This window comes from Astatotilapia calliptera, chromosome 8 (genome assembly GCF_900246225.1).
Source record: "Astatotilapia calliptera chromosome 8, fAstCal1.2, whole genome shotgun sequence".
Lineage (NCBI taxonomy): Eukaryota > Metazoa > Chordata > Actinopteri > Cichliformes > Cichlidae > Astatotilapia > Astatotilapia calliptera.
Genome location: NC_039309.1, coordinates 10,419,640 through 10,433,001, shown reverse-complemented (window position 1 = coordinate 10,433,001; position 13,362 = coordinate 10,419,640). Strand labels below are relative to the sequence as shown.

At 39.6% G+C, this 13,362-nt stretch overlaps 1 protein-coding gene across 2 annotated transcripts in view; it reads right to left on the bottom strand.

Moving 5' to 3' along the window:
* adam12a (ADAM metallopeptidase domain 12a) overlaps window positions 1-13,362 on the bottom strand; it is a 79,132-nt gene that overhangs the window by 17,198 nt on the left and 48,572 nt on the right. For both annotated transcript variants that reach the window (XM_026178433.1, XM_026178434.1), the window contains exons 7-11: window positions 7,117-7,182; window positions 6,456-6,527; window positions 5,885-6,054; window positions 4,806-4,890; window positions 3,129-3,277 (exon numbers count right to left, since the gene is read on the bottom strand). In XM_026178433.1, coding sequence (XP_026034218.1) covers window positions 3,129-3,277; window positions 4,806-4,890; window positions 5,885-6,054; window positions 6,456-6,527; window positions 7,117-7,182 — 542 coding nt within the window. The remainder of the gene's footprint in view (window positions 1-3,128; window positions 3,278-4,805; window positions 4,891-5,884; window positions 6,055-6,455; window positions 6,528-7,116; window positions 7,183-13,362) is intronic.

Sequence of the window (13,362 nt, the reverse complement as noted above, 5' to 3'; positions counted from 1 at the left end):
TCAGATCACAAAAATTCAATTTATACTGCATCTTTTCAGCCACGAAACAGCGATGAGGTTATGAATCAGATCTTCTGCAATATCCAGGGGGAATATTTTTAAAAATACCAAATTAGTCTATTACTGACATACATTTAGGAAGACCTAATGTTCTGGCACAATTGTGAACAAAGAAAATTTGAAGCTGAACATGACAACTGACGAACAAAACGACTGCTGCTTCACCAGATATTTCATATGGATTTTTACAGATTCCTTAATGCAAGTAGAGCCCGAGCTCTAAGCGATGCCATTAGGTCATATGATCTGCTGTTACTCCTTGATGCCATGTCAGCAGGGCCTTGTTGTAGATACTGAAGAGCACTGTTTTCCCCACGGAGCCAATTAAACAAGGCACACTAGTGAGTTCCTGTTCATCAGTGGGGCATGAGTCACATTTCCATGGCATGCCTTTGACTCACTTTCTGTGATTTCTAATTATTTAATGACAAAACATATATATCAGCTTTGTATTACAGTCATTTTGCAACACACTCTCTTTCAGAACATATCAAGGACATGCATGCCCAGAAAATCAGTGCTATCTGCATATACCTAAGAGCCAATATGTTTTAGCTAGAATGACATGTCAGTTTTTCTAAAATTATGAGAATCATTCATCTTTTTTATTTTTGAAAACCAAGACGCTCTATCCCATTTTGATTTGAGCCAAGCTGCTGTTCAGTCAGAATGTAGTCTATACTCTCTTTTTTCATTCTCATGTCCTGCACACCCTGCTGTATGTTTTATGAGCTCAACATCTTACTTTATGGCCCTTGCGATAAACAGCTTCCATCCAGAAAGCTGCACTTTCTGAATGAAAGCACAAAAACCGGTCAATAAACAGTAAACCAGATCATCAAACCTGGAGCTCGGACACAACGGAATAAAATGGAAGAGGACTGGAAGACTAATGCACAACTGTAGTTTCTGCATTAGTCTTTCAAAAACATGGATTTCTCATGTTTGTGCACACACACGCACGTGCTCATATGTCCGCAAAAGAGTGATGAGCTCATTTGCTGTGTTTGTGTTTGTGCGTTTGTCGAGGAGATATAATCTCAAAGGATGAGAAATACCAGCGTGTTCTCATTTAGAGCTAATGGGTGGATGCAGAGATGGATAGAGAGGAGGACGCAACAAATGGCCGTGACCAGTGTGAACAGGAAACAAGCGGTCCTCTGTGCAGATGTGTAGTTGGCACTGGGTCAGCTTGCAGTTTTATTGCCCGCCCCCATCATCTACCCCACAAACACTCTCTACCCCACAGTAACAATGACAAACTGGATCTCATTATCTCCTTTGCCTTATTCCTGGAGCCACAGCAAGGCCAGGAGAGTCTGAAGGGCACCCGTATATAAGCAACAATGTTCCTGTGAACCTACAATTACTCTGTGCCATTTAACTAAAACAAAAGAGACTTATGAAAAAAAAAACGGTACTCGTGATTGACTGAGTGTAGGCGAGCCTTGCCAGTACTTTCAATTACAGAATGGAGGGGCTGATAATCAGACAGGCATTTGTGCCAGTTCTTTCCAGAGCAGGCCTTGAGTAGAGGTGTGTAAGATAACACGGTTTCGTAAAAATATCTGATTTTCTCTCTAAAAAGAAAAACAGAATTCGGGTAATTTTAGCAAAATGTTTGTAGAAATATAGTGCTTTTAAGCAACTGCAGGGGCCTTGAACTGGACCCATGGGGGAAACTTTATGGTACTGACCTGGAATAAATAAAGAGGCAGAATGAGAGAATGTAGAGTTCCTAAACATCCTTATTTAAATGTATTGGTTCCTTAATCCTGGATTAAAAAGCAGGGCAGAAATATTGAGCAAAGAGGAGGAGTAGAGGGGATTATTTTTAAAACCAAGGACTAAATAATTTATTTCTTTTGTCTGCTATAATAATCAAAAAAAAGAAAAAAAAGCAAACAGTCTCCGTGGAGAAAAACATGCTAAATATTCATGTATTATTTAATTTGCCTTTATTTAAAGTGTGGCACAAACACCTTTTTTCACATTCAGAGAGGTTCATCATTGCTACATGCAACTTCAGATTCAAACAGTAAGGAGAAGGTGGTGGGTTTTGCCTACATTAAAACTACCGTTTTCAGGGGTCTTCAATTATTTACTTGGGGCTGCTAAGAGATTTTCCAGCATTAAAGTTGCATGTATATCAAAGAATAGCGTCACTGTAACTGTCTGTGAAAAGGGGAGAGCCAGACGACAAGAGGAGGCAAGCAAAGGAAACACAAAACCATTTTATTTCTACTTCAACAAACATTTCTTTCCCTTTTTAATATATTCACTCTGTTGCCATATTTGGCAAAGACCTTGACCAGGAATACCCTCAATCAGAGTATAATGTAAATCTACACTTCTTAAGACTCGGTTGTTTTCTAAGTCTATAATAAGGAATACTGTTATGGTGTTTTTCATGGGCTTGGGCCAAACCAAATAGAGAGGGATGTTTCCAGCATAAACACCAGTCGGAGGCTCCCACAGACCACAAGGCCTTGGCTGAAACAGACACCCCAATGTTTCTTCTCAGAACGTCCTCTGCATCTGCTGGGTCTACTATAAGATGTCAAGACTATGGTGAGCAATTAGATGTAATTGAGCTGTTGAATTTTAAGCCATTTTGTCACTCAGATACTCTTAATGAGCAACTTTCTTGTTTCCACATGTACAGTACACATCTTTAGTCTGCAAGACATCATCTGCATTATGTCAGGGAATAAGTCAGTCAGTGTCTTGTGCTGTCACGGCCATGCACTGCCACTGAACTACTGGCTTCCCATTCGGAGTGAGTCATATTGCCTTGGGGCATTAGCACAGCTGTTGAATCTGCCATAAACCCAATGGCCCAACAGTTAATTGGCATAATTTGCTTACTGCTCAGCAAACAATAAATTACAAGGGAAGAGCATGTGGAATTATGTTTACATAAGATCGCAATCAGGGTTTTTTGATGACACTTACTGTACTTAATGAGTACATTAATTTAAATTAGTGATAGTTTTATATTATAATGATGTATTTTAGATGTGTGCCTGTGTTTTTTAAGATGGGGTGGAGCTGAAACTGTGACTCACCCAGTGGAGGGAGTCATGATGCAGCCTCCACGATCCACAGTCACTCTACAGCCGCACCCCCGTTCTGGCGTGTCATGGTTCATCCCAAAGTTGTGTCCAAGCTCGTGGGCCAGAGTGACTGCAGCACCCAGGGGGTTGTCTGAATGGTCCTGCAAAAGAGATCAATCACAAAACGTGCCGTCTTACCTCATCTCCCCTCAAACCTCTTTACCTCGTGATTCAGAGCTATCTCTGTATTTCCAGGCTAGGCATGAATCCATGAAGCAATATCCATTATTAAATTTGCTCAGTATACAGATCTGTCGCAGCAACAATAGCAGAAGCTAATTAAGAACAGACGTTTCTGATTGCATTCTCCGAGGAAAATACCAAATAACAAAAAAATTAACGCAAGCCAAATTGTTGTTCCCCACAGGAGCCACTGGAGAAACATTACTCAAAACAAGTGAGTCTAATTGCATATTGCCAAGATTAAACAAACAATTCTGTTGAATCTGTGCTTATCAGAGCATTTCGTCTGCTCGACACTGAGGCACAGAAATGAGCTATGAAAGCAGACTGCGGGCTGTCACCTTCAGCTCGCTCGTCAAACTCTGACAGAGGCAGATGTGCTGCTTCATCTTCACAAATAAAGACATCCTCTCGGCAAATAGGTTGGAAGACAAAGAAAAACCAAACGGCCTCGGTGAAAATCAGACACTCAATTTTGGCAGGACAGAAATTAAAAATAGACGGTGTTAGCAGATGCACAGTAAAGATGAATCTACAGTGGCACACAGAGTGAAACCTGATGTTTGCTGGGGATTTTCTGCAAGGTGTTCAAAGCATTAACCCACAAAGAGGGCATATAAATAATATACAGTAGATGGCTATCATGGATGCAAAGCTGTACATGTCAGACCACCTCACTTTTGGAGTCTCTCGTCACAGCACGTTATTTTGTAGCACTGTGCAAATCAAGCTTAGGCTGCTGAACTGCTCTGCTGGGGGCTTTTGAAAGAAACAGTCAGCTATTTTGAGTGCAATCCAAATGTGCAGCCCAGATTCATGCAAATAAGTTGGATTCTGTTTCCTGGAAAAACCCCATTCAGACTCATTTACCAACAGATGAGGCTGAGGAGCTCAGGAGGGCACGTCACGCAACCGTCTGTGCTTCGTCTCACCACACCAATGAAATGAATATGACATTTAGGGCTGGTGAATTGAGATTCCTCATGTCTGACATGTCTAAGATTTAACTGCCTGGAGAGAGAGCAATGAGACCCACAGGGAAAGCCTAACTAATGAGTTCAGAGGTAGCTGGTAAATGAAGAGACACAACCCGGTCAAACACGGTCATCAGTGGCTGGGGGTTAATCCCCATTTCTACAGCCTTAAGTATGTGTGCCTACAGTACACAGTTCTATCCTAATGATCCACTCCCTACTTTACCATCTGCAGGACAAGAGTGAAGAACCATCTGGCGACCAAACCTAACCAGCCAGCCAGGCCTTTAAGACTGAAATAATAGGATGACTTGTGCTAATGCAACACATTAAAGTTCTGTAATGATTCATTATTTATGACTTGCATTTTCATTCAGCTTGTGATCCCTTAAAATGTATTAAATGCGATTCAGTGGCGTTTCCCATGTATACCCTCCTCATACCCTTCTTAAAAACACACTTATTAGCCTACCATGACGATTCCTCCTGACTGCTCCGCTGTGCACATACTCATGATGGGTGCCATACCAATGGTGGTTCCCTGGAAATACACCCCACTGAAAATGAGAACACAATGGTTACTATATTGCTCAAATATGCAGCCATGCATGTGTTCACACTTCTGTCATCAAAGGCGCCGTTGAGGATTTCTGACCACTAGCAATATGCGGCGTTTCCTGTAACAGAAGATGATGTTTTGAAGACTGCTGCGGGTCCACCAGTGCAAATGTGCTCTGGCAGCTGCATTTCAAAAACATATATTAAGGCTTTCATACAAGGGCAGGAAGCATTTCATTTGCTTCTAATTTGTCGTGAATGCCAAATAAGCTAAAGCTTTATTCAAAATCGGGAGCATACGGCCAAGTTAGCAGCTGTGTAAAATTATACATCACCTTAGATAAATGCCCACACATCTCAGCTTACAGTTTTAAGTCTTTTACTGACAGACCAACAACTACTGTAACACTGCTACTGTTAATATCTTTCCACTGACTAAAAATGATATATTCGTTAAAAAATTCCACCTCATGTTTCTGTTAACATTTGTTTCACTGGCAGCTGTAACAGAGCCATTGTTCTCTGAATGTTTTCTTTTTTAGCCGTGGTTGTTTTGTTAACATTCATCTACCAAATGAGAGGGGTAACAACTGTGTAAAGACCCAAACACCCATCATGTCTCCTTGACAGCGTCTGTGTGGCTAGCATCTACCCACATACCGTAGGATGGGTCGTTCTGTAACTGGTGGACAATGTAGGCTATAAATAATGGTTAAAAATGACCTTTTACTTTATAATTTTGTGTTGTGTATTTAAAAAAATCTAATATGTTGTGCGCTACGGGTTTTGCAGATGTTTTAAAAGGTGGGAGTTCAATTTTTTGTAGTCATGTGTTTATTTTAGAAACTCTACACCACCCAGTAAACTGGGTAGCTCCAAAGAATAACCATCAACTGTACTACTAAGCATCTTTTGTTTAGTTGCGAATAAAGAAAACCTTTCATACAAAGGATTTATCCTAAACACAGGCATTGCATCTCTATGCTACAGTACCTGATTAGCTGGGCGTTGTCATGTGGCTTTTGAGGCAACAGCTTGACCTTTCTCCAGTCCAGGAACTCGTGCAAGGTAGTAAATGGGTCCTGGGTTATGGGACACTTGTCCACATCACTCCACACCTCCAGCCCCACGAGAGCCACACGGATATTCAGAGCCCTGTAGAACTAACAGTTTGGAGTCGGAAGCAGGGAGAGGGATGCGATTATAGATGTGTTTAATATTTTTGCCACTGTCTTTACTGCAAATTACCTATTAACCACAAATGCTATAGAAAAAGTCACTTAAAACCGAAAGTGGCTCTGTATAAGTCCTTAAATATTTATCAGCGTATGGCTCTCCAGATGAATAAATCAGCTTTTTGCTTCTGTTGTGTTTAACAGCCACCCACGGCACAATCTATTAAACTGGCTGCATCACAAAATGCCCAGCCAAGTTATGAAATTGATCATCCATTCATAATCCAATCAACCTCTGCCCGCAGGTCGGTCAATTCTCACCAGGCTTAATGTGACCTCTAATAAATCACAATCCACCACTGCATTCCCTCTTTGGATTCAATTGTTACCTTGTCCACGTAATTAGCAATCTCAGCCAGCCGCTGCTTGACTTTGTCCATGTCCTTGCCTTGCTTCTGAAACTGAACAATACAAGTAGAGAGAATGAAGCAAAGTGCTGCCCTCTTGAATGCTTATTACCCTCAAAGATAGTATTTTGGACATATCGCATTATAGTGTAACACTGTATCAGTTGTAGAAATGTCTTCATAGGGTGCGCTCTAACCCCCATTCTTGCCACTGCTGCTGTAGCTGTTATCATCAAAAGGCTCCTCGGTAAAGGTTATGCTGAAAAGATAACCTCAACTGCTTTGTATTATATTCAGAATTTATTCAGGCTCTAAAGCATGTGACTTTGACCCATGTGTCTCAAACTAGTGAGAAACTGTTTCTTCTTTTAGCTTTCTTAAAAGGTCTAAGAGCCCACATAAGGAACGGTCTCATTTGTGAGTCAAGTGGTCAGTGATGTATGCAGCAGGATGTAGATGGAGCTGGAGAGCGAATTGGGGGAGCGAGTGGACGCATCAGAGCTGACACAAAGGCAGTGGTGGCACCTTCTTATCTGTGTCTCAAGAGGAAGGAAGCTAGCTTGGGATCTGGTCTTTGAGCCTCTTTACTTTGGAAGTCAGCAGGAAGATGAAGAGGATGATGAGACGTTTGACCTCTGCTTACCTCTCGGTTGTCAGCCACAATGATCAGCTCCACATACTTGGTTGTAGTCTGGGCATGGCGTTTATGCTGCAAGAGATAAATGAAAGGGAGTGGACAGGCAACAGTTGGATGGAAAGCAGAAAAGGATGAAAGATGGAGGAACAGGAGATATGAATCCAAGAAAAGAAAATGACAGAGGAGGTGGAGGGTGCAAATAACAAAACAATAAACCAGGGGATGAGAAGAAAGGAGTAGGAGGAGAGGGTAGAGAGAGAAGGATGTTAGTAAGGAGCACTTTACTGCAGCTTTCTGGAAAGGGCAGCCTAAATTCAGCAGGTGGCCACTGGAGATGGCTTTTCACCTGAACTGCACTCTACACAAAAGGCAGCAGAAATGAAAATCAGCAAAAAACAATCAGCTACGCTTCACATCTGACCCAGTAAGAGCCACTAAGGTCACACAAATCTGATAACACTCCAAACGAATCGCTATTGCTTGTTTAGTGCAGTGCTGCATGGTCTGTTGGCACACAATATAAAGAAATGAATAGATTTTCTCTATAAAACGTAAAAAGATTTTTGATTTGCTAAATAGATATAAAATAAAATTTTCAGACAAATTTATGGGGATTTTACCAGCTTTTTTTTTTTTTTTTTTGCACCCAGAGGATTCTCCCCCAGATGGTTATTATAAAGAATGCAGGTTTAACCCTCTGGGGTCCAGGGTATAATTGGCCGTTTTTGACTACTTTTGATTTTACCTTTATATTTCACTTTTAAAAACTGTTTATCTTGCCTTGTTTGGAATCATTATTTTCAGCACAACCTCAAATATCTGAAATTGGAGTTCTTTTTTCATTTTGACATACTATATTAGCACAATTGATCTAAATTCAGACAAAAAATTTAAAATCTGAGTAGAAGAAAGGTATATTTTTACTGTAAAAACCGCAAACATGTCTAATGAATCATTTTCATAACTTGAAATGCAAATAGAAATTGCACAATTCTAAAAATTATGCACAAGTTTTGCAAACAACAAAGTTATATGGTACTATTTACCTAAAAATACAGCCAAGGCCTCAGGCGTTTTTATATAACCATTTAAAACTATTTACAGAACAATCAGGTGTTCTGCATCAAATAAGAAGGCACACAAAATATTTGTGCCACTCCAAAAAAAGAGTTTCTGTCCATTATAAGACAGAGGAGAATACCACAGGCCTTAATCCTGCAGGTCTGACTGTTGTCAGACCTGCAGATGTATCAGATGTATCAGGTGTATCAGTCCAGTTTTCCACGCGCCGGCGCGTCCGTCGACCCCAGAGGGTTAAGTCACTGGGCAGGGAAGCTACACCCATCGTTTATATACAGTATATTGAATATTCAGCTCTTTTTTTGTGTGGTCAGAGATTGTGAGTGTTCAACCTGTTTTGAATAGACAGGAAAATGGTGTGAAACTAAAATGAAAATTTTTGAAATAATATCAGTTACAGCAGCGAGTATACTTAAGACACAGCATCAAGTCTTGTGCCACCCCTGATTTCTTTGTGTTTTGGTAGGAAAATGAGAAAACAAAGTACAGCGACTTATTGAAACGTTTATAAATGTATATGGAAATACAAAATATAAGGAAAAAAAGGCTTAAAAATCAATATTTAGTTGATCACCTTTATTCAACAGATGCTGGATCAACGTTTTCTGACAGGTCTTTGTGGATTTCTGAGAGCAGTAAATACTGCTGTAGATTGTTGTTTAGGTCTTCCACTCCACTCTGCCCAATTTTCTTAATGTTTTTAAGGACAGACTGCACACCATGCCCAGATATGCCAAGTTTTTGGCTAATAGCTCCTTGGGAATCACCTCATTAATACAAAATGCTACTTTATGTCTGTGAACCTATATTCCTTTGGCATTTTTCATAGATTGAGCTAAAGAAAAAGAATACAAATTGTGTGTTTTGTGACAGGCTGCTAGTAACAAAATGCCTTAAGAAATGATCTCTGTTATGTCTAGACACAACATTGGAGTCATCCCTTAAATTAGGTGCAGTTTTTAATGCTTGAATAAGCATTAAACAGTACTTGAGTCTGACTCCTTGGAAGTAAAATATAAAGAATAATGGCCTGGCTGAGAATTTTTAAAGGTAAAATTGTTATTGCTAAAATTGTTAGGCTGACATTTTAATACTAAACAGGAGTGTCCAGTCCTATTTAGGTTATTTACCATTACCATTACTGCTGATTAGCAGTAAATTGAAAAACATTGAATGGAATGTCGTTAGTGTTTGGGCATAAATTGGTTCATTAAAATTTTTGATCTAATATTTATGAAATGAAACTTATAAAATCACCATTGTGATGATGATGCAACTTCTATAAATCCAATTGTAAAAGAATTCACAGCCTGTGGTCACAAAGTACATACTGATCACATGCTTTGGCATCAACTATTTGATACAACACGCGGCGCTACAGTCTGTTTCACCTGCATATAGGTACACACATGCACACAATCTTGTTCTTTCCACTCACACACTTGCAGATCCTGCGAGCTAAAGGTTCTGACTTCACACCATGGCCCTCTTTCAACCTGAGCCTCTTTATCCTTGCTGGCCTGGCAGCTTGGATCCTCTCTGCTCTTATCTGCCTCCTCCATAGATAAGCCAGGATGGGCAAGTGTGCTCTAAATACACCCTATGGTGATTAAGTCTCTAGGAGGCCACTGGGGAGGAAAAATACACACAAATACTGTTCTTTCAACTCAGTGAAGAGCAATGTTGTTCTGGAGGAGAATCCAGTCAGTTAGAGTCATAGGTCTAAATGTACAAAAGATACTTTCTAGCATCTTTATCAAAATAAAACTGAAACTGCTATTGGAAGAGGAAAACACTGCTAATCTAAAGTGGAAAACAAACCTGTTATCCTATTTATAGCATCTATCTTATCTAACATATATCTGGAAAATCTGCACGACACACCCTTTATTGATGAAACTTCCACTGGTGTGCATAAAAAAAACTCAACCTAGATAATCAACCTATAGGTAATGGAGTGAAAGAAGGATGCATCTACAGGGCAGCAGATGCCGATGTGCTATACACCCTCAACCTACCAAAGGAGGTGATGTGATGTCTGTAATTAGTTTAGGCTAGCATGTATAAGCTCATAGTTCTTTAATATGAATTAAAGCACACTTCAGACATGACTCATCCATGTGCTATGATCTGTTTCAAGCATGAAAGACAAGACACTCAAATCATGGTCATTATGGATAGTCACATTTTCAACATGGGTCCTTGTTAGAATTCATGTTGCAGACGTGCTGTTCCTCTCAGCAAGCCATCATATCTCTCTACCCTTTTCAGCCTCATCTGATGTTCATCATCTAAGGGCACTCTTGTCAACACACCTTTTAATCTTTAGACCCTCAAGCAGGGTACTTTGCAGTTTATCAAAGCTACAGTGCACACCTCTGTGCCCCCGTGTAACATGCTGAGATGAACCTGCATGCCTTCTGCTAAGTACAGCAAATAAGGCTTTGTGCTTTTTGATGTACTTCTTCTCTCTTTGCTACACTAAACTCTGTTTATTACCATACTCTTTGCTATATTAACAAGACTGCTTGCTAAGCTCTTTCGCCATTAGTTAGACATTGATGTCTAAAACATTGTCTCCTCTGTTTTCACATTTTTAACTTGACAATGGGGTTGCGACATTCGACATCCTGATGAATAAACTGCATCTTAGTGGAGATGATTTGCATTCTAATTCTGGCATCTCTTAGCATATAATGAGTGTTAGGGACATAGTGCTTTAAATGAGAACATTTTGATCCAATAAAACAAATAAAAGTTCATTTTTCACACGGGTATAATCCATCTGAACTTCTAAATTGCGTTGTTGTCAGGGTTTGTTCATTTGTGCTAAATCTTTGTACTCCTCTTAAGATTTAAGACAATGCTTGCCACTAAAGCCAGCGCTATAATCATTTGCAGATATCAAGCTCTACAATAAAACATCAGAAAATCCCTAATACCGGAGAAATAAATAAATATAACAATGTGAAAACACAGGATGTTTCAGTCAGTATACCCATATGTTTGGTCTGCGTCCCACACTGATCTCAATGAAATGGTTGCAAAAATAAAAATCAGTTTTAACTAAAGCCCTGGAAAGTCCCTCACATTTTTTCTGCATTATGATTTTAGTATGTTTGCTTAGCCTCCAACTGGAACATCTGTTTCATCTTATGCACCACCTATATCCGAGTCCTTCCCTGTACTAATCTGCTTAATCAGCCATGTTTGTCCACTCCTGCTTTACCTCACCCCAAAGATAAAGATGACTGGAGTTTATGTTTTTCACTTATCAGTGCTCATCATCTGTAAAGCTTATGCTTTCTGAGGTTAGAAACTCCCCAGGGCCGTGCCCCTTGTGATTTATCTCTATGCTCAGTGTTGTAGCAGGGGGCAGAGTGGGATGGGGTTTCTTAAAAGCAATCTCTTTAATTCTGGATGGTCCTGCTGGAGGCCGTAAGCACAACCCAGCAGTTTCATCTCACATTAAGAGCAAATGCTATTGCTAAACAGCGAATGTACTTTTTTCACAGGCTTTTTTTTTTATTAAACTGCTCTCCTAACACACTCCAGAGCATCTGTCAGAACAAGTACCGGCTTCAAAAATATATATCCTGTCACTGTTCAATTCTGCATTTTATATTCTCTGAAGTCCAGAAAATCAAACTGAAATATTTCTCTCTAGCTAGTTGATGCAGCTGGTCATCTTTACATCTTTTTCAGAGCCTCACGTGATTATAATATCATCTTAATGCATAAAGAAAAAACAAAAAAAACAAAGTGTTAATTTCTTACTGGGAACTGTAATGTTCTCTATGAAACAGAGAGAGTTTTGCCTGTGGTAACTGCTCTGTGAAGACATATTTAATAGCTAACTACTAATTTTAGCATACTGTCATAACCATCAGTCCCATAAAGAGGCTGCACAAAAGAACTTGAGAGACATTTTTTAAAGGGGTTAATATATCATAGAGTGCTATGAAAAAAAATCACCTCTTATTTCTATATATTTTGCTTCCAAGGAGCCAGACTTCTTTAATTGTTTAAAGTAGTCTTTAGCAACAGTTCTTCAGGCCTTATCAAAGGTCTTTTATCTCATCTAAACATTTTGCTGAACCTGACCATGTTCAGAAAAACGTACTTAACACTGACCTATGAATCATTCAAGCCTAAAAAGGCTTGAACAGACTCAACCATGAACCAGGATGAACCAGTGTTGTGTTTACACATAGCAGACAACTTAGCAAAGAGCCCATTTTAAGTTTCTTTCCATTTATTTGGTTGAATCTACAAAAAATGCCAAAGATAACACAATTATCTTTGATTTTCTTTTGGACCAATAAGGTGGTTCCCCAAAAGCTATTAGCTAAAAACTTATATCTTGGCATGGTGTTCATTGTGTCCTCAAAAGAATTTCGGGAAACTGAACCAGTGGATGGCAAGTGAAGCAGTTTCCCACAGCAGATGAACCGCATCCAAAAGTCATGTCATTAGGAAGGGAAAAGAAATTTAATAAAAAAAGACCTGATACAAGACCTAAGAAATGCATCTGGTCGTTTAATTAATCCACATACTGTTCACCAAAGCTTCATCTGAAATGATCTCAGCATGAACAGTTGCTGTAAATAAGCCATTCTAATGGAAGGAAAACTGAGAGAAAAGTCTGAGGTAGCCAAATCACACATTAACTGCACTGAAAATCAGTGGTACTATGGAGTGATGAATCTTTATCGGGAAGTTAGAAATATTTTGGTTCAAATTGTCTTCAATATTGTAGAGCGGGTTAGGAAAAGGTACAACAATGAGTGTCTAGAAACAAGTTAAAAACATGGCGGAGGCTCTGTCATAGTTTGTGACTGCATTTCAGCCAGTGGTGCTGGAGATTGGAGGAAAATTGGTGGAATTATGAATGCAAAAAAGTACCATCAGATTTTGATCCACCATATAATACCATCTGGAAAGCACTGATCCCAAACACACTTCCAATGCAGTAAAAGCATACCTAGATAGATAGATAACACACACAATGGAAAAATACTGGTTATTGACTGGCCTCCCCAGAGCCTGAACTGCAATATATTTGAAGCAGGGTGGGATCATCTTGACAGAAAGCGGAACAAAAGGAAGCCGACATCCAAAAATGAGGTTCGACTATCCTTCAAGAACTCTGGAGAGCTTAGACTAAACATT